Source organism: Cynocephalus volans, chromosome 8 (assembly GCF_027409185.1).
Source record: "Cynocephalus volans isolate mCynVol1 chromosome 8, mCynVol1.pri, whole genome shotgun sequence".
Lineage (NCBI taxonomy): Eukaryota > Metazoa > Chordata > Mammalia > Dermoptera > Cynocephalidae > Cynocephalus > Cynocephalus volans.
The window spans coordinates 108,555,850-108,577,061 of NC_084467.1; the positions used below are offsets into that span (position 1 = coordinate 108,555,850).

Below are 21,212 nucleotides of genomic sequence, written 5' to 3' on the forward strand. Positions count from 1 at the left end.
TGTCTTTAGTGAAATGGCTGGCAAGGTGATGTTATAGGAAACTCATGGTATGTTCATTTCGTTTTTTTCCCTTTAGTTTTTAGGCAGATGAGTGTGTGAAGCTGTTTTTCGTCGGGAGAGCAGATCCATTCCGCAAAGAAAACAGGAAACATGCTCAGGAAGCTTCGCCTATTTCTCTCATTTTCCATCTAGAAAAAAGAAATAAATGGCTTAGATGTCTATTAGAGGGTTAATAAGATTAAGGGGTATGAAATTGGGCTGACCTTCTCGGAGGCTGAAGGACTACGACTCCATGGGAAGGCGAGGAACCTGTTTCGGTAGAATTTAAGTCAGCGAGTATTTTGCTTTGTCATATGTAGAGTCCAGGCTCAGGGCCCTAGGAAAGGCCTTCTACCCAGGACAGAAAGAACGTTGTCATGGTTTCCACGCACCGTTTTCTCCCCTCAGCCTGGGTTTCTTTGCGCGGCGCTGGGGACTCCGTAGTTTCCGCTTCCGGTCGCGGACACCTTCAGGTCGGCGGGGTCCCAGAGCGCGGCTGGAATTGGTTGTGCAAGGGCTAGAGAAAGGAAGACGGGCGTGGCTGCAGGGCAGGTTTGCGCGCTGTTGCCCATTTCCTAAAGAACGATAAGGACTCATTTCCCTGCTGCCAGCCCAAACCCTTTTGGGGCCGTGAGCGTAGTTGCGGGGGGAAGGGAGCGGCTCTGCGGTGCGTCCCCGCTGTTCCTGTCCTCCGGTGCCCGGCGACGCAGATCTCCGTGGTGGTGCCCTGCTACCTTCTCTTTTCTTCTCTAGGCTAGGAATTGTATTGGCAAAGAGAATGAGGGAGTCTTGATAACAATTCGCGTATACTTTCTTGGATATGAAAACTTTCACATGCCCCGTCTCGCGTGTCCGGACCCTGAATAAGCCGCGCGGTTAATTGTGTATTATGTTGTGTTTCTTTTTCTTACTTGGTCTCTATACTTTCCTTGCCCTTTCTCCGTCATCTTTCAGGTCTTGCAGAGCGAAGACTTAAATCCAAGGTAATGGCAAAACATCTGAAGTTCATTGCCAGGACTGTGATGGTACAGGAAGGGAACGTGGAAGGTGCATACAGGACCCTAAACAGGTAACTGTTAAGCGAACAGAATCATGCCTAGACCAGTTTTCTGGGAAGTGCGGTGGTTATTCTCTGCCTTTCCTTGACATTGATTGATCTCCAACCAGTGTCACCTCAGGTATTCAGTCTTTTGAAACTTCTCAGCCCCTCAGTTTATTTTTAAAATAAAGTTCTACCCAAAACCTAAATGTATGAAGCTTACTCAACAAGCAATCATCCCTTTGATAATGAACCTGAATTCTATCCAAGACTTAAAAAAGAGAGAATCAAAATGGGAAGTTGCTAGGAAGCAGGAACATAGTACATGAGAAATAGAAAGCCGAAGGTGATTGGTGTAGGACAGGTCAATGAAAAAGATGAATTCAGATTGGGATTTTGTAGGAGGCAAGAAATGGGAATGCTTACAGGTTTTGAAGAGGTTTACAGCGTAAGCAGAAATACAGAGATGGAAATGAACTAGTTGGAGTGGAGGAGCTGTATTGAAAGGTTTTGAATGCTAGGCTAAGAGATTTAGAGTAGCCTTAATAATGCCTTACCACTCTTATTTCTCAAGCAAAAAAGGTCCTTAGTCTTCTCTTCTCACTAGTTGTAAGGTTTTTGACTTTCTGGCATGCCTTGTGGTCATTTTCTTTCCCCAGTGTGAGGTAGAGTTTGGAGAAATAAGTGCTTGCTGAGTTGAATTATCAAAGAATTGTAGAAAAGAGATTATATGAGCTGACCCTCTGCCTTAAGGCCTGTATTGTGGTAGGTTTATTTCACAAGTAAGACAAACCTAGGAAGATCAGATTATATTTATTGGGTCACGCAATTATTAAATGGTGGCGAGTAGCATAAAACACATCTTTTTAGTGCAGTGTTATTTGCTCTGTATTACTAGATTATTTAACTAGTTTTTCTGGAAATAGACCTTTGGCAGTCATTTTTCAGTTAAGAATCATGATTTGATTGGGCTTAAATATTGATGAAGTCCTTGGGGACTGAGAGGGCAAATGAAAGGAAACCTAACTCTTAGCAAAGCAGAGAGTTCCGGGTGTGGAGGGCCGGATGGCAGAAGACCACAGTTGATAAGGGCAAAAATGCTGTCATAAGCTGTGTAGACGAGAAGCAGTTGCAGGTTCAGGATGGTCTGTGTGTTTTAGTCTTGGGTCAGCCCCATCACCTCGTTCTGTGTCTGTATGCTGGTCATACCCTAGGGCTGAAGCTATTCCCTCTGCATTGTCACTTATGCTGAGTGTAAAGATAATCAGTTAAGCACCAGATGGTAAGAGACCTTATCTCATTTTTTTTCTATTGCTGCTCATTCCCAAACTCTTTCCTATTTCGGACCTTCTGATGGCATGTCTGTGAGAGGCATTAGTTGTCTTTTTCTTTCTCTGCCCCTATATTGGAAGCACAAAACGAATGTCTTTACAGGTGACATAAATACTCTGTAGTGATATAGCTAGTGAGATGAAATGCTGAATTTGGGAAAAGGAATATCTCACATATAACTTCACTCTTTTTTTTTTTCTGACCTCTCTCTGTAAGACTTTTTCTGTATGATTTGTTTTGGTGGATTTGGATGGGTCTTCTGGCCAGGGTGGTTGAAATAGTTGTATAATTCTGGGATTTCAAGTGGTTACTTGATGGTAAAACAAACTTCCAAAAGGCTTAGTTTAAGCTCCTCTCACCTCCCATATTCCTAAAGGACAGATAACACAAAAGCAAGAATTTTGTTTTTAGAAAATTAGCTGCTTTGTCAAAGAACCAAAAAACAATTTGTGGTACAGCATTATTTACTGAACCATTTCTCATAATTGTATCAAGAAAGTAGCTACAATCTAAATAATTTTGACCAAGCCACAGCCTGATAGTTTTCTCATGTAAATTAGGCAGCATAATTTAGCCGTTAAGAGCACAGACTGCCTGATTCAGATCCCAGTTCTGCCACTTATTACCCTCATGATGTATGGTAATCTGTCTGGTAATGTCTCTCTGCCTCAGTTTCCTCATCTGTAAAGTGGAGCTATTACTAGTACCCCATAGGGTTGATGTGACAATTGGTAGTTAATACATATAAAGTGCTTAGAACAATGTGTGGCACATAGTAGTCATATGTTAGCTATTCTCCTAATTTGGAAGTCATTATAAGGAAGTTTTTACCCTTTTGATTTCGCTTTGTGGATGATTTGTTTATTTTCAAAGATTGAGAGTTTGCTTTGGCTGTTTCTTTCCTCCTGTCTTCCTTGACTATCAGGTCATGCTTAAAGTGGCCTACAGATTCAAAAAATGAGAAAATAATTATTAAACTTTATTTTGACATGATCCAGTTTCCTAATGGTATTGAATGACTTTTCTTTTATGCAGTGATACTTTCCATCCAGGGCCCTTCCTATTTAGCCTATTGGCTAATCTCATTTTAAAATAACAGTATTTATTTCCTCTGTGTGCACTATTGCATGTATGGAGTGTATCCTCCTTTCCACTTACAAAAATTTAAAACCAAGAACCCAAGAAACAAAATTTCTCTAATCTCTTACCTGAAGTAGTTGGTTATCTCTCCACTGATGCCAGGTCTGCAGAAAGCATAAGGCCAACTCTGGCTTCTGAGAGGAGACTTTCGTTATTTCTTTGTCTAGGATTTTTCTAATTATCTTAGAACCATGCCTCTATATATATGCCTCTTCCACTAGCAGCCAATGTCTTTTTTTATTTACTCAAAACTAGGTTTTAGCTTTTTCTGTTTTTTCTTCATAGTTTTCCATTTTATCTAAAATCCTTCCTAATTCTAGGTGCCAGTGGATGCTGAGGGAAAAATAAATGGCAGAAAGTAGAGGCAGGTGTGGATACTTTCTGGCATCTCTAGCCAGGCCTGATGCTATCTCAGACATTCTAGTTCTTAAGAATCTGTTTTCAGGGCCGGCCCGTGGCTCACTCGGGAGAGTGCGGTGCTGATAACACCAAGGCCCCGGGTTCGGATCCCATATACGGATGGCCGGTTCGCTCACTGGCTGAGCGTGGTGCTGACAACACCAAGTCAAGGGTTAAGATCCCCTTACCGGTCATCTTTTAAAAAAAAAAAAAAAAAAGAATCTGTTTTCAAATCTCTCTAAATTTCTTTTTCTTTTTTTTTTAAACAGCAGTCCCTACTTCTTTTAAAATTCTCTTTTTATCGGTAACTGGCAGTTTACACCTACTTTTTCCATTCTTCTTTTCAGGTTGTCTTTTTATTGGTGACTGGCAGTCTACATGTACTTTCTTCCTGTATGGAAGTGTTAATTTTAGTCAGAAACAGCAGGAGACTAGTCATTGTGACACCCTGTGGTTTTCAACCCTGGCTACCTATTAGAGTCATGTGGGGAAACTTTAAAAAAACTCAGTTCCAGGGCCCAACCTGAGACAAATCAGAATCTCTGGGAGGGTGGCACCTGACTGGCAACACTTTTTAAAGTATCTCATGAGATTTTAATATTCAGCCAGGATTGAAAATCATGGTAGTAGACTAGAGACCTGTGCTTTTTCATTTGTATAGCTCTTGCATTTATCAAAGTGTCTGGCGCATAGGAGGCTCTTATTAAGTGTCTACTTAATGAAAGTAAATGTTCCTTTATTTTTTGTCAATCCTTGCTTTAGTGTTTGTTAAACTTTTTCACTGTAGTCTCCTTTACAGCAGAGGAGAGAAAGAACTGTAGGGTTTCTGCCACTATAAGCAAACATGGAACTTCTTCAAAGTCTCTCTTTTTTATATTAAAATTTTAGGTGAGTTTTATATTCACTGCCATTGCACTTGTTCTAGGGCTAGCATACACCTCCCCCCATCAATCCAGTTAAAATTGTTGCTCGAGGCAGATGCCTCAAATTTATCCAGAAATTCTTGTATCCTATAGCATTCTGTCAGGTACCCTAGTTAAGAAGCACAGTTTATTACTTTTTCTTACTTCAGGGATTAAAACACCAAGGTAGAAATAGGTTTTGGAAAAAAACAATTTACATTGCTTAAAAAGAAAGGAATTTGATTAGAAAGAAGAGGGGTGGTTAAAAAAATAAATGAAGAGATTCAAGTCCCAGAGACTCAGCGTCTAAGGTGTAATGATATCTTTTAGGCTTCTTTGTGATTTTGGAAAATTGGAACCTTGTAGCTGAGATTGTCTAGGAAACCAGTGCAAGACACACGTTGGTTGGAAGGAGGTAGCTTGGGGAAACTATCATGGTAGTGATTTTTATAGTCTTTGGGAAGGACGTTTATTTTGTCCATTTAGAGTCACTCTTCAGAAATCTGCTTTTTTTTTTTTTTTTGCGGGGGGGGGCTTCAATCCCATAACCTCGGTGTTATAACACCATGCTCATAACCAACTGAGCTAACCAGCCAGCCCCAGAAATCTGCATTTCTATTCCTTTTTTATCTTGGAGTGTTAGATATTTGTCCCATAAATTGTATTTTAGCCCCAGGGGGGAAAAGTGAACAAATATTTTTGCTCTTAGAATAAATTTGAGGCAAGGGCTTTTAAGCTTGCACATGTGAACAGGCTAATTCTGGAGTGTCCCAGTGTTCTGTCTTCCTGCCTGTTAAGCAGTATTTTCTGACTGATGCACTTTTATTTTTTCCCTGCTTTTCCCTAATGTCCTCTCTCTGACAACCTTTCCTTTATATCTCTCTCACATACCAGGCTTCTCCTTATCTATCTCTCTTGCCTTTCTGGTTATTGCTACTTTATTTATTTTTTTAACTTATTTTTTATTAGCATATTCATTCTTACAAATCTATGCCCCTTATCCAATCCCTCCTCCCCCTCCCCCCCTCTCCTCTTCTTCCTCCTCACTCTAATAACCATAGATTTGTTCTCTTCATCTGATAGGTTAACTGTTCCTCTTTTGGTTTGTTGCCTGGATGGTCAGTCCAGTACTGAGACAGGTGTGATCAAATCCTCCCCTATTATTGTAAATGGGATGCTTCTTCTGTTACTCTGTACTGTGCTTTGTGGAGAGAGAGGACTTCTTTTTTTTTTTTTGGTCTCTGCTGGTGCCTCTCCTGTGTCAGTGCAGTTGACAGTCTGCCATCTGTATGATGGCTATGACTGCTGCTATAGAGACTAGCCACTTTTGTGGCAGCCATGACAACTGCAGTGGCTGTGGTGGGCTACCTACATGGAAATGGTGATTTTGGTGTGCTCTTTACCTGGTTGCAGCTGGGTTCAGCTTCCTGCAGCTCCATGCCTCAGGACCCTGGCATGGCCCCGAGGCAGTGGCAGCAGCCTACCTAGTAGCAGCTGGGTTTGGCTTTCCGTGGTTCCCTTTGGCTCCATCCCTCAGGACTTTGGCGGGGCCTCAGGGCAATGGCAGCAGCTTGCCTAGTTGCAGCTGGGTTCAGCTTCCTCCAGCTCCATGCCTCATTCTAAAACATTGTTGCGGAGCAGTTGGCAGGGAGGGGGAGAGGGGAAGAAGGAGGGAAATGGTATGGGAGGGGGGGCATGATTGAGGCCCATTGCATCCTCCTCATTCAGGCAGAGGAGACCAGGGGTTCCTAGCAGCAGCTTGCTCATTGCTGGGCTGGATGCAGATGTCAGCAGGGTGTGGCTGAAGCCCTCAGCCCCCTACCGCCTTGGCTCAGGACCTGGACTGTTTCCTGCAGCTGCTCGTGGTCGTGGTCGTGGTCGTCGCTGAGCTAGTTGCAGATGTCAGTGGGGATGTGGCTGAAGCCCTCAGCTCTCCCTCCTCTCTGGCTTGGGAGCCCAGAGGGCTTCCAGTTCTTCTAGGTTTTATAGGTATTTTTTGTAGTGTTAGACCTGTACTGGTTAATATCACACTTTGAATCTGATCTGTGGGTATTTTGTTTTTTCTTTCAGTTCTGTGTTGGATTATTTGCTATTCCCACCACTTAAACTCTGACTGTAACCAATTTGTTGTCCTTTGTTTACTTCTAAAATGGAGGAACTTCCTGTGGGGATCAGCACTTGAGCCCTGTAGTTGAGCTAAGCTAAATTGCTTCAGTGCTGCTGATTCCCTGGGGAAGGCTTTTTCTGCAGCTCAGGTTTTAATTTGTTGACCTTGTATGTACTTCCGGGTCTTGTGAGGTCTTATACACCTGGGTTGTGTGGAAACTGGTCTGGGCCTGAGTCTTTTCAGCAAACTACACCCCTGCAGTTCTGTATTACTGCCAAGTCTCCCCTGAGTGATCCTGCACTGACTGGAGGGCAAATCAGCTGTCCATGCTGTACCCCAGTATTCCCCCAGTGGGCCTGTCCCTCCCACCGCCCACACTCCAAACACTTCCCATGGGACAGGCCATGTGCCGGTCCCTTGCGATGACTCAGGTGGCTCTAAGTGGCTCCTTTATTCAGTTGTCTGTGACTCTTCACTCCTGTGTGGGTCCTTGGGAACACTGTTAATGGTCTTGCTGGCCTGGGGGCCACCAAGGCCCTCTTCTCCCCTGCATCCCCCAAGCAACTTCATACGAAGGGCACAGCTGCAGCTTCTGCGAGCTCTTGCTCTGTGGGCTCACCAGCTCCAGCCTTGAAGTAGCCGGGGCTCAAAATGGTGGGAGCAATCCTTTCTTTCTCTCGTCGTGGCTTCTTCTGCCTTCATGAACTCCATAGATCTCTCCTCCTCTTCCCCTGAGCTCTAGCAGCCCCAGCTTGGCTGTCATCATTTGTCAATAGTTGTAAATTGGTTGATTTGTGGGAGAGAGTGATGCTGGGGACTATTCTGCCATCTTGATCGGAAGCCCCTGATTGTTGCTAGTTTAAAAATAAGTTGCTTATTCTGTGGTCTAATTACAACAATAGATAGGAGAGCAAGTGAGAGGAGAGGGAGACTGAGGAGTCTTACAAAGGAAAACAGCCTATGTGTCTGCCCAGTGAGACTGCCACAAAATGCCTCTTATATAACCAGGGGTCCTCACTATGCCCTGGAATGTGGAGGTGGAAGGTGGGAGTTGCTAGGAAGCTCTGTGTGATTGGCTGGCCCCCAAACAAGGAAAAGCAAGCACACTAGAAGTGTGCCCAGTTGACCCATTTTACTGCTGACGGCCGAGCTTCTGGGTCCATTGAGTCCTTCTGCACACACATTGTTTCAGTGTAGGCTGGCTACACTGACATGTGAGTCTGCTACCCCCAACTTCCTCCTCCAGGCAGGTTGGCTTCTTTTACATAATCAGTTGAATTTCACTAAAACTGGTAGCTGATTTCTCCTTCGGTTTTAGGTTGCCAGGCACCCAAATTCTAGGCTGATCTGTTTACTCTAAAGCTCTTGGTCTGCTAGTCCTTAAACTACCTTTGGAAGCAAGCATCATTAATAACACCCTTCTATATACTTGTTGAGTTCTACAAAGCTCTTCCTGCATCCTTTTCTATTAGAGATGAAGTTGAGTAAATGCCTCAACTTCTGGAGCATTTGAAGGTAATCTGTGCTTTTTTAGGATGACTAAAAGGTTCAGAGTAAGAGAGAGAATCCTTACATGGCATCTTGGAATTTGTTTGGTCTGTGTTTTGGAAGTCATTAGAACATCCAGGGAACACCATTTACCCACCCCATCATTATGTTCTTTCTACTCTTTTCCCTCTTCCACCCTTATGTTCTTTTGTTATTTTTTTCTTGTCTTTCTTTTTTGCCTGACAACACAGACATTTACTTGGTAAGATGATCACATCTGTTTCAAAACCCTTTTGAAACTCCACTGGGATACTTGAGTATGTTTCTAAACTCCCTCCTCTTACAGTTTTCTTTTATCCCACTTTTAAATTGTCTTTATCAGGGCTGACCAGTTAGCTTAGTTGGTTACAGCACAGCCTTGTAATACCAAGGTCAAAAAAAAAGTAAACTGTCATTGTCATTGCAATAGGCTCCTCTTCCTAGGTGATGCTATATTTGGGGGTCTCTGTCCTTTTTACAACCTCCCATATCCAGTCTCCTTGTCCTTTTTCTTTCTTTATTTTTATTTATTTTTTTCCTCATCCTTTTAAAAAGATATATATATATATATTTATTTATATATATATATATATATATATATATATATATGTAATCTTTTTTCTTTGAGAGTTTTTTCTGTATTTTCTGTTGCTTTGTCCCCCACGGATTTGTCACCCCTCTTCCCCTGGGTGATGGAGACGCAAAGGATTACTCAAAGCCCATCTCTTCTGAGCAGTGAGAAACCCTGAAGTTGTTAACTTCCCTGGTACCCTCCAGCAAGAGGCATCCCTTCCTCGGGAAATTAACACCGAATTGGGGTTTTCTTCCTGCATTTACTTTCCAGACCAGGAAGTTACAGGAAGAGAACATAGGTAGGATTATAGTTTAACGATATAGGCTGGTAACTTTCAGTGAAACAAGCCAGATGACATTTCAGTAGACAATTAAGTGGTCCTATGAACACAAGCTTGATCTTAGCAAACATTCCTTCTCCCTCTAGCAGTTTTCCAGCAACTTAGATATCAGTCAGTTACTAATCTGTCTTTGAGCCAGCAACCTTGCTGTGCCACAAATCGTTATCTTATACCAGAGACTTATAGCCTGAGGAAAATTTCCAGTCCTCTGCAAGGTCAATATTTGAAACTTCAAGACTTTGGAAAACCAAGCCCTGTGAAGTACATATGCTCTGTAGTATATTCCACAATTTTCTCCAATATACTAGTCTCTAGTTCGAAAAGTGACCTTCATTAAACAGTAGTGAACACAGGTTAAGACAGAAATAAATACTTAGATGTTAAGAATATTCCTTTCCCTCAGTGCCATGTCATCTTGTCTTCCATTTCCTCTTTTCCTCCAGTTGAAGAATCTAGCCCAGCTCTTTCCTTGCTCATTGTCTCTTTTGCCCATGGATGGTGAATTCTTCTGAACTTGTTTGAGAAGCAAAGTACTGTTGTAGAGCACTGCATTAAAGACCTGAATTCTACTTCTAGCTCTGTTTTATGATCTTGGGCAGGTCAGCCTCTCTGAACTTTAGTTTCCTAATCTATAAAAAGATGACATTACCTACCTAATCAATTTCATAGGATCATGAATGTAAAAATGCTATCTAAACTCTAATGTGCCGTCTTGGTAAAAGTAATATTATTGAGGCTTTATGAGTTAATGTCCCCAAGAACTGTACATATCATAAAGTCACTTAACCCCTTGTGCTGTGGGCATTTGTCAGTCATCCAGAGGACTCAATTTTGTCATACATTTACTGATAATTTGCTTTTGTCAAGCATTATGTTAGATGTAAAGATGAAGAGTTTTGATCTCTAACCTTAGAAAGCACACAACCCATTAAAGGAATTTTTTTTTTTTATAGTTAAATATAATACTGTCTGATCAGTGCTGTAAAAGAGGCATTAACAGTGTGCTGTGACATTGGTTCTCCCTAGACCATCAGCAGTAACATCACCTGGGAACTTGTTAGAAATGCATATTCTTGGCTCCCACCCTAGACCTGCAGAATGAGAAACTGGAGGTGTCATAACAGTCTGTGTTTTAACAGTCTTTCCAGGTGACAAGGCATGCTAAAATTTGAAAATCAGGCCAGTCCGTGGCTCACTCGGGAGAGTATGGTGCTAATAACACCAAAGCCACGGGTTCGGATCCCATATAGGGATGGCCGGTTAGTTCACTGAGCATGGTGCTGACAACACCAAGTCAAGGGTTAAGATCCCGTTACTGGTTATCTTTTAATAAAAAATAAAAATAAATAAATAAAATTTGAAAATCACTGTGCTTTGGGAATGGAGGGAAGGAATGATTGCTTTAACCTGGACTAGTTTGCAAACATGATAACAATTTGGGCTTTTGAGGAACAAATAGGATTTCATCAGGCAGAAAAAGAATATTTCATGTAAAAGGAACATCGTGAAGAAAGGTAAAAATTAAATGTACAGTGCTTGGAGAACTGCACATTCCTTTAGTATGACTAGAGCATAGGCTTTACAGGGCAAGTTATTAAAGATAGGGTGAAGCTCAATGGTTTGGGCTTTCGGCTTTGAGCTTAGACTAGTTGTTCCCAAATTTGTCTGCACATTGGAATTACCTGGGAAACTTAAAAAAAAAAAACTGCACATGTCTCTTCCCCTTCCCCTTCTGATTTAATTAGTCTGGGGTGTGGCCTAGGGTTTGGAATTTTTAAGAGATTCCCCAGGTGATACTAATGTGCAGACAAGTCTGGGAACCACTGGCTTAGACTATTCTGTGTGTTAGGAAATGTTTTTTTAGTGCCAGAATGAAATGATCTGATTTATGTTTTAGGACAATAATTGGAGTAGGGAAAGAATGAAAATAGGGCATCCTCCTTACCTTTCACATTTCAAATAAATTGTCCTTTAGAAAGCCTTCATAACCACCTTCTCATTGTCAGGTCCAGGTTAAATGCCTCTGTCTGCTTCTATAGCAATGTTTCCCTTATCTTTGCACCTATCATACTCTGTTGTAATTTTTGTACAGTAATATAGAATATTGTCGGAGAAATTTGGGGAGGAGACAACAAATTCTGTTTTCTGCAGGGTTTGAGGCAGTTGGAAGTATTAGTGTACCTCTAAGATAAGATCAGGGCTAGAGATAAGGATTTAGGAGTCAACATTTTCTGGGTCAGTTGTTCCCCATCATGGTTCCACATTAGAAACACCTGAGAAACTTTTAAAACATTCCCAGTACATGGCCCCACTGTAGACTAATTAAATCATAATCTGTGTGGAGGGGAGGCTGAGCATCAGTACCTTTTACAAACTCTTTAGGAGGTGATTTCATTGTGCATTGGGGTTGAGGCCCAGTAGTAAAGGTTAAGAGAATCATGTAGAGCCAGAAAGGGGGATGTTTACAGTCAGAATCTGGAAGTATACCAACATTTAAGGGTAAATTGAGGGAGAAGGCCAGTGAAGGAGACCCTTTGTGGATCAGGATACTTAGTCTTCTGGTCTTTGGTGCCCTACTTCTCTATTATTATAAGATTCTAGTCTTAGAAGACTAGAGCATGACTATACTGATGTTTCCAACAGAACCTGCATTAATCTGCTTTTCTCACTTTTGGGAGTTTGCAGCAATTGCCTTGCTTCCCATCTCTCTGCCCCTAAAACCTAAGCAAACTGATCTATATAAATAGGATTCTCTAGTAGCCTACAAATTATTCTTGATGTTAAACAGCAGGAGCCTGGGAGAGGATCCCACAGGACAGTGGTTCACATGTCTATTCATATTTCTAATTTACCCAAAGCCCAATTCTTTTCAAGTTCATGTTTAGTCTGTTATTTTGGGCTTTATGGTGACACATAACAGCAATAAATGGGGTTTACCACTGGGCATAAGTAGCTGATAGCTTTTCTTATTTTTATTTTTTTCTTTTTCTGACCCCTTCTTCCAATCATAATATATTTCAGCTTCCTTATCTCCAGTTGTGTTTGTGACTTACTTTTTGCATGTAATGAAAGGACAGGGTTAGCAGGAATGGAGGGCAATAGCAGAAGATGCCTCTAGACCTCCTCGGGACCAACTGATGATGAGTTGAGAGGAAAAGAAATTGCAGATTGGAGCCAGAGCTCTCAAGAGTCTAGGAATTAGGTTGGCTATAGAATAACCCCAGTGTCTTCTTGGCTCAGTGAGAACAAAGAGGTGAGTTAGAGTTATCAATCCAACAGGAGAAGTTGCATCACAGGGAATTGGGTGAGCAGTAAAGAAATAGATTGAGCTCAATTTTACAGACATTTATAAAATATTTTTAACATTAATAAAATATGGCTTCTGTTTTTCAGGGATTTTTAGTCTAGTGATTTTCTTTTATTAAGAAGTTGGGAAAAATTTGTAGAGAGTTGACATCTGGGCTTGGCATCAAAAAGATGAGAAAAATTTCAGTGAGAATGTTGACTGCTGCAAGTTGGGGTGGCATTCAAGGCTTAGGAAACAGCATGAGAATTAGTGTGTTCGGGGAGAGTCAGCAAAATAGTGTGGTTGGAGCATGCGATACATGGAAAAATGATGGGTGAGGCTGTTATTTTAATGCTCCCATGTGTATCGCTGGTGTGATAAGGGCCACCTCTTTCCCTGTATAAAGGATCTTAAAAAAAAATTTGTGGGAAAATATATATATATAAAATAAAACAAAATGAATTAAAAAAAGAAAAAAGTTTGTGGAAAGATTTATATTATCTTCCAATTCTATTTTTCTCAAACTATTTGAAGTACCCTCATAATTAGGTTGGCCCTTGGGGCCGGCCCGTGGCTCACTCGGGAGAGTGCGGTGCTGATAACGCCAAGGCCCCGGGTTCGGATCCCATATACGGATGGCCGGTTCGCTCACTGGCTGAGCGTGGTGCTCACAACACCAAGTCAAGGGTTAAGATCCCCTTACCGGTCATCTTTAAAAAAAAATAATAATAATAATAATAATAATTAGGTTGGCCCAGAGATTTCTCAGACCTACAGACTTCACCTGTATCAGTTCTTAAACCCAGTAAGGATGGAACTACATTCTCCTCTAAAGACCAAGTAGGAATCACCTCTGGTGATTTTTTTCCAACCACAAATGGCTCACCCCTTGTGAAGTTTGAAATGCCCCCTTGGTTGAGAATCACTGCCATTGGGAGCCACTGTTTTTATGGGACTATGTCATATCCCTCAGAAGTGTTGTGGTAGAAAAAAGTTTGAGAACATTTCCCTGACTGTAAAATCTCTAAGAGTAAGGACCATGTAATTAATTGATTTTTTATTTCCCCGCAAATTCTTACTGGGGCCTCTGTAAGTAGATTAATGCTGTTATTGCCACCATTTCCCATTCATTTTTACACACACCAGTTGTTTGGCCACTTGACTTCTGAGTGTCTGTGAAACTGGAAAATAATAATAATGAGCTCAAGTTTCTAACCTCATTGCCTGTCTTTATACAGAATTCTCACCGTGGATGGGCTTATTGAGGACATTAAACGACGGCGGTACTATGAGAAGCCTTGCCGCCGGCGACAGCGAGAAAGCTATGAAAACTGCCGGCGGATCTACAACATGGAAATGGCTCGCAAGATCAACTTCTTGATGCGAAAGAATCGGGCAGATCCATGGCAGGGCTGCTGAGGCCTGTGGATAGGACTCCCAGTATGAAAACCCTCATCTAGTTTGTGTCTTCACCTCTTTCTTTCTTCAACCCCATTTTCTGTTACCTTTCTCTTAATACAATAAACTTAATCACATGTATGCAAGAAGGCTTGCATATACAGAAGCAATCCCATGAGTCAGCAATGGACCCTCTCTTTTATTAAGTGAAACTGAGTCCAAAAGTAGTCTAGGAGTAGAATGGTGGTTGCCAGAAGCTGGGGGAGGGAGGCAAGCAATGGGGAGTTACTGTTTAATGGGTACAGAGATTCAGTTTGGGAAGATGAAAAAGTTCTGGAGATGGATGGTGGTGGTGATGGTTCCACAAAAATGTGAATGTACTTAATGCCACTAAACTGTACACTTAAATGGTCAAAATGGTAAATGTGTATGTTACTACAATAAAATTTTAAAAAGTCTAGGAGAGATGAGGAAATTTTCTAAAATGTAGTGGAATATTACCTACCATTTCCTACAAGGCAAAATCTTACTGGAAAATCATCTGTTACTCTACTGAACTACTCCCCAACTGTTAGGTAAAAAGGAGAGAGCTCATTTGATTAGAGCACAGCCTTCTAACATCGGGGTCATGAGTTTGGATCCCCAAAGTGGCCAGCTGCCAAAAAAAAAAAAAAAAAGGGAGAGGAAGCATGTATGTATTTGGAATAAATTCTGCTTCTGAAATACCTATCAACCAGAATAAAGTGCTGAATCCTTGCCCAAAGGAATGTTTAAAACAAATCTAACCCACTATTCCTTCCTATTTTCTGTCTTTCCTTTAGTTTTCCTAAAGGAGACTAAGAGAGGGATGGTAGAGAAGAAATAAAGCAGTAGATGAGTGGTAGGAAAGAGAAAATGGGGGAGTGTTGATAGAAAGAGGGGCACGGAGCCAGAAATACCCTTCAGCATCATCACTTTAGAACTTGATTAAGGGGCCGGCCTGTGGCTCACTCGGGAGAGTGTGGTGCTGATAATACCAAGGCCACGGGTTCGGATTCCATATAGGGATGGCCGGTTTGCTCACTGGGTGAGCGTGGTGCTGACAACACCAAGTCAAGGGTTAAGATCCTCTTACCGGTCATCTTTAAAAAAAAAAAGAACTTGATTAAAATGCAAATTATGGGACCCTACTTTAGATCTTCTGAATTGGAAATTGGGGTTGGAGCCCAGCAGTCTTTTAACAAGAGCCTACATGTGATTCTGATGCTACTAGAGTTTGAGAACCACTGCCCTATATGCAGTCAAAGAGATTCCAGGTGGAGGTTCCCACCACCACTACCTCTTCCCAGCAGGCACTCCTATGTATGTTACTCTGACTGCTGGGGTATCTGACCACTGTGGGAAGATCATCTGCTCTGCTTTCTCTCCTGCTGTTTGTTTCCTCCACCCTTGGTCACCAACAGCCATACTACTAGTATAAGGAGAGTTGGCTCTAACCCCTACAGGAGAATGCAGAAGGGAGGCAGAGGCAGCTGACCCACCTCTCCTCTCCCAGACTACAGCTCTAAACATGGTGTTAAAAAAGGAAATAAACAGAGCTGTCTGTCAAGCTTTCTACCACTCCAGGTTACCAGTATTCAAACATGGTCACCTTGTGGTATATTAGAGTGGCTTCATCTTTCTGGCCTTAATTCTGTCTCTTAAATATCATTTCTGCCTTTCATAGTTACCATACTTATTGATTAATTAAGCGGGGCCTGCAAGAAGATATGCTGGAACCACTGTGGTCTTGCCTCTGAGAGCTTGATCATTTTTTCCCCACTCAGCAGCAGTAAGGCCCAGTGAATAAAGCATGTTATTGGATCCTCCATAGAGATTGCTTAAAAATAGAGATCTGCTTCTTGTCCTCTGAAAACTTACAGTGTGATTTGAGAAAATCTATGTACAGGCTGTCTTCAACTTTGTTACCTTTATACAAACCTAATGTTAACAAGTTAGACATTGATACTTCTGAACCACCTTTCAATCCCTATTTGGTTTTTATATCACTTTTTTTTTTTTTTTTTTTTTTTTTTTTGCAGCTGGCTGGTACTGGGATCCAAACCCTTGATCTTGGTGTTATAACACAGTGCTCTAACCAAATGAGCTAGCCCACCAGCTCCTACATCACTTGTGAATGATTTTGAGCCATGACATAGTGTCACTTCCTGCCACACTGGTAGGGTATGTTTGTGATAGCAGACCCAGGCCTGTTACTTGGCAGTATTACCCTGGAGCTAAAGTTGTTTCTGAGCTCCCAAAATACTAAGGGGTGGTTGAGATCAGGAATTTATTTAGTCTCTGAAAATTATCCCCTGCTTGTCCTAATCTCCTGACCTGACCATCATCCATCCATGCTCCCCTAGAGCAGTGAACAATGGTGGGTTTTAGCAGAAAGCCAGTTGAGAGGCCTTATAAACAGGGTGGGGGTGGGGGTAGCTGGCTAGTTGGCTGGCTGGCTGAAATTCTAATCTGCTTGTGCTGTGATGGCAGGGAGAAAAACCTTCTACTCCCTGCTCTGGCAGGCTAGAAGATAACCATATGGTTGTTTAATGAGTGGGGTTCATCCCTGCATTGGGTACAGAGGAGGAGTGGTTTGATGTTTTCCCAGTTAAAGGATGATAGATAAGTACCTCCTACCCTGATCTTGGGCACCTTAGAAATCTCAACAGTTCACTGAAATGCCTCTGGCGGGCCTGCTCCAGTCATAATTTCAGGATTTTATAATGTAATGCTCTGGAAACAGGTACCCCTTTACAATTGAGACTCTGCTGAATAACATTGTACTTTCAAGTTTTCAGAAGTGCACTAAGTAAGAGTTTGCCTATATGTTTACTGAGAATACTAACTGTATACTAAAAAGGTAAAGGAATAATGGAGTGATGTGTTAACATAGGTAATTGAAGAGAAAGGAAGATGGAGCTTCCACTATGTGCCAGCTACCTTACATATAAAATTTTTTACTTAGAAAGATCTGTATTCAATCATAATCTTGACAAGTTATTTAAAACAAGCCCTTGTTTCCCCTGTAAAATGAGGATAATGGTATCTACGGGTTTGTGATGAGGATTAAATGAGATAATGTGTGTCAAATACTTAACACAGTGTCTGGAACATAGTACTCCAGGAATGTTAACAATGAATCCCCCAGTTGTGCCAGCCAGAAACCTGATCCTTTTTTTTTTTAATTGATGTAATTCTTTAATGACACAGAAAAATAATGTTATGAAACAAGTGGGTTACAATTAGTATGTAGAAGATGATTCCATTTTTGATAAAAAAAAATTAAAAAGTATGAACATGCATACAAATAGCAGAAGGTTATATACCAAAATATTAAGAATATTTACTTTTGTTCAGTGATTATTCTTTGCTTTTGTGTATTTTTTGAAACATTATTTCTGAAACAACAACAACAACAACAAAAAAGGTACTAGAAAGAACAGTTATTAAATGCCAGGAGTTAGGAATCCAAGAAGCCAAGCCAGGAGCCCAGCAGTTAAGGTCTGAAACCCAGGACAGGTCCAGCGAGGGTAACAGTGGTCAAGCCCAGAATTGGAACATTGTTCTTTTCTTTTCCTGCTGGAATGCTGTTTATCAGATGGAAAAACCTGATCCTTGATTCCTTCTCACTCAGCCATGACCAGCATCCATTTAGTCCCTTCTGGCTGACTCTATGAGTAAATGCCACAACTCTAGTCCCAGCTACCATCTGGATTATTATAACAGCCATTTGACGATCTCCTTACGTTAGGGTTGCCTGGCTCCAATCCATTCATATTTTGGTCAGAATGATTGTTCTAAATTGCAACTCTGTCTCTTCACTTTCCTGCTTAAACTGGTAATTGGCACAGTTGGTTAGAGTGCAGCCTTACAACATCAAGGTTGTGGGTTCAGATTCCTTACTGACCAGCCACCAAAACAAAACACACTGGTAATCGGTTCCCATTGCTTTCAAGACAGAATCCAAACTTCTTAGCATAGCATTTAAGTCCCTTCATGATTGAAACCTGCTTTTCTCTCTGCCCATTTGTCTCCTCAAATGCACTTCTGGGTCATAGCATATGCTGTTTTCTCCTCTTCTCCACTGTACATCAGCTCCCAGTTAGGATGTTTTCTGACATGCCAGCTGTCCTTGTATTCTTTTTTGTGTCTTCAATTTACCTTTCATATGTTCACTTCTATAATAGCACAGTTTATTTCTATAATATGTTGTGACTTATTGCTTATTTATCTTTCTCCCTCCATTAGGTTTTCAGTTATCTAGTGGTTGGATCTTTTTCTTTTTTACCACTATATTCCCAGTGCCTAGTATAATGCCCAGTATTTAAATACTCAAATATTTCTTTTTTTTTTTTTTTTTTTTGTGACCAGTAAGGGGAACGCAACCCTTGGCTTGGTGTCGCCCGCACTGCGCTCAGCCAGTGAGCACCCCGGCCATCCTTATATAGGATCCGAACCCGCGGCTGCGGCGCACCCAGCGCCGTGGCACTCCCAATGCGGCCCTCACCTGAGTGAGCCACGGGGTGGGCCCATAAATACTCAAATATTTCTTGAAGGAATATATGACAATAGCAGTGATCTATTGTCTTACTATGTGTTAGGCGTTATCCTAAATGTGTTTTGTTTTATTGTGATAAAATAGACATAGCATGAAGCTTACCATTTAAATTATTTGTTGGGGTTTTTTTGGCAGCTGTCCAGTATGGCTATTTAAATCATTCTTAAGTACATAATTCAGTGCCATTAAGTACATGCACAGTGTTGTGTAACTATCACCACTATCTATTTCGAAAACTTTTTCATCACCCGAGACAGAAACTGTAACCATTAAGCAGTAACTCCTCACTGCCTTCTCTCCAGCCCCTGGTAGCCTTTATTCTACTTTGTCTCTGTTTGTCTATTCTAGAAACATCATATAAGTGGAATCATACGATATTTGCCCTTTTCTGCCTGGCTTATTTCATTTAACATAGTATTTTCAAGGTTCATCTATGTTGTAGCAAGCATCAGTACTTCATTCCTTTTTGTGGCTGAATAGTACTTGCATTCCATTGTATATGTATACCACATTTTGTTTATCCATTCATCTGTCTGTGGACACTTGGGTTGCTTCCATCATTTGGCTATTATGAATAATATTACTATGAATGTGGGTGTACAAACATATCATTGAGACCCTGCTTTCAATTCTTTTGGTTATATACCCAGAAGTAGAATTGCTGGATCATATGAAAATTCTATTTTTAATTTTTTGAGGAACCGCCATACTGTTTTCCATAGTAGCTGCATTGTTTTACATTTACCAGCAGTGCACAGGGTTCAAATTTCTCCACATCCTCACTTGACACTTGTCACTTTCTGGAGTTTTTGTTAGTTTTTTATGGTAGCCCTCCAAATAGATGTGAGGTGGTATCTTCTTGTGGTTTTATTTTGCATTTCCCTAATGACCAGTGTTGTTGAGCATCTTTTCATGTGCTAATTTGCCATTTCTATATCTTCTTTGGAGAAATATGTATTCAAGTCCTTTGCCTATTTTTGAATTGGGTTGTTTGTTTTTATTGTTGGGTTGTAGTTCTTCACATACTCTGGATATTAATCCCTTTTCAGATATATGACCTGCAAATGTTTTCTCCCATTCTGTTGATTACCTTTCTACTCTGTTGATAGTGTCCTCTGATGTACAGAAGTTTTAATTTTGATGAAGTCCTGTTTATCTGTTTTTCCTTTCATTGCTTGTGTTTTTGGTCACAGTCTTCACAATCCAATCACCTCTCAAAGGCCCCACCTTTCAAATATAATCAAATACCCACTTCGTAACACTGTTACTATGGGGATCACATTTCCAGTATGTGAACTTTTGGGGTCACATTTGACCCATAGCAGCTATTGCAGGCATTTAAGATAGATAAATGAACAAAGATCCCTGCCCTTAGAGAGTTTACATTCTCGCAGGGGGAGTCAGACGATAAGCAATAAACATAGTAATAGCCTAGTACTAGTACAGTAGGTGGTCACAAGTACTATGTATAAGAAAAAAAACCAAACACTAGGGGAATCAAGAGTGCTGAGCAGACTGCAGAATTAAATAGGATCATCAAGGAAAATGTGAAGGAGATGAGGGGGCAAACCATGTAGATACCTGAGTAAAGAGCAATCCAGGCAGAAAGTAACAAATGCAGAGGCCTTGAGGTGAGATGCTTGGTATGGTCAAGGAACAGCAAGGGATCAAGATACTAAAGCTGAATAAGTGAAGAGAGAAGTAGTAGATGAGATCACAGAAGTAAGGGAGTGAGGTAGATCTTGTAGGGCATTTCACTCTGGCAAATTAAAAGCCAGGGGGTAGTTTTGATCAGGGGAGTGATATGACCCTTTTAATGTATTAACATAATCACTATGGCACTGTGATGAGACTAGACTAAAGGGGGACAAAGTGGAAGCAAGAGAAAGCAGTTCAGAGGCTACTAAAATAATCCAGACTTAAGGGTGGTAGTAGTTGAGGTGGTAAGAAGCAGATAGGTTCTGTACATACTTTGAAAATCGGACCAATGGAACTTGCTGATGGATTGGAGAGAGGCAGAGGAGTCCAGTATGACTCCAACAAGATTATTGGTCTGCATAACTGGAAGAATTGAGTTGCCATTAACTGAGATGAGAAAGACTGCATTGGGAGGGCGAAGAAGTGGTGGTGGCGATGGTGGTTGGAATGAGAAGCTTAGTTTTCCTTTTAAGTTTGAGATGTCTATTACACGTTTATGTAGAGAGTTGGCTATATTATTATAGATCCTATATTGTAGCTGCCATTTTTTAAACTCTTTTGGGCCCGACCCCGTGGCACACTCGGGAGAGTGCGGCGCTGGGAGCACAGCGACGCTCCCGCCGGGTTCCGGTTCGGATCCTGTATAGGAATGGCTGGTGGACGACACCAAGCCAAGGGTTGCAATCCCCTTACCGGTCACAAAAAAAGACAAAAAAGTAATAATAATAATAAATAAGTAAAATAAACTCTTTTGAGAAGTATTAAGTGCATTATGCTCATTCATTTTTGTGGTCCTCCCAGCAGTCCTATGAGGTGGATTCTTTTTAAAATCTATCCCATTTAACAGGTGAA

The 21,212-nt window shown here is 41.2% G+C and overlaps 1 protein-coding gene across 2 annotated transcripts; it reads left to right on the top strand.

Annotated features, from left to right (window-relative positions):
• Window positions 1-504: 504 nt before the first annotated feature.
• MRPS21 (mitochondrial ribosomal protein S21) lies at window positions 505-14,254 on the top strand. Of its 2 annotated transcripts, none has more exons than XM_063105243.1 (3): window positions 505-591; window positions 994-1,108; window positions 13,924-14,254. In XM_063105243.1, the coding sequence occupies exons 2-3, from the start codon at window positions 1,026-1,028 to the stop codon at window positions 14,102-14,104; spliced, it is 264 nt and encodes an 87-aa protein (XP_062961313.1). In that variant the 5' UTR covers window positions 505-591; window positions 994-1,025; the 3' UTR covers window positions 14,105-14,254. The 2 variants fall into 2 exon arrangements, with proteins under 2 accessions (XP_062961313.1, XP_062961314.1); XM_063105244.1 differs by having other exon boundaries at window positions 505-587.
• The last annotated feature ends 6,958 nt before the right edge of the window (window positions 14,255-21,212 follow it).

Coding starts and splice junctions, on each gene's coding strand:
- MRPS21 (XM_063105243.1), top strand. CDS start 1,026: ATGGCAAAACATCTGAAGTTCATTGCCAGGACTGTGATGGTACAGGAA. Junction 1,109..13,923: donor GCATACAGGACCCTAAACAG/GTAACTGTTAAG, acceptor GTCTTTATACAG/AATTCTCACCGTGGATGGGC.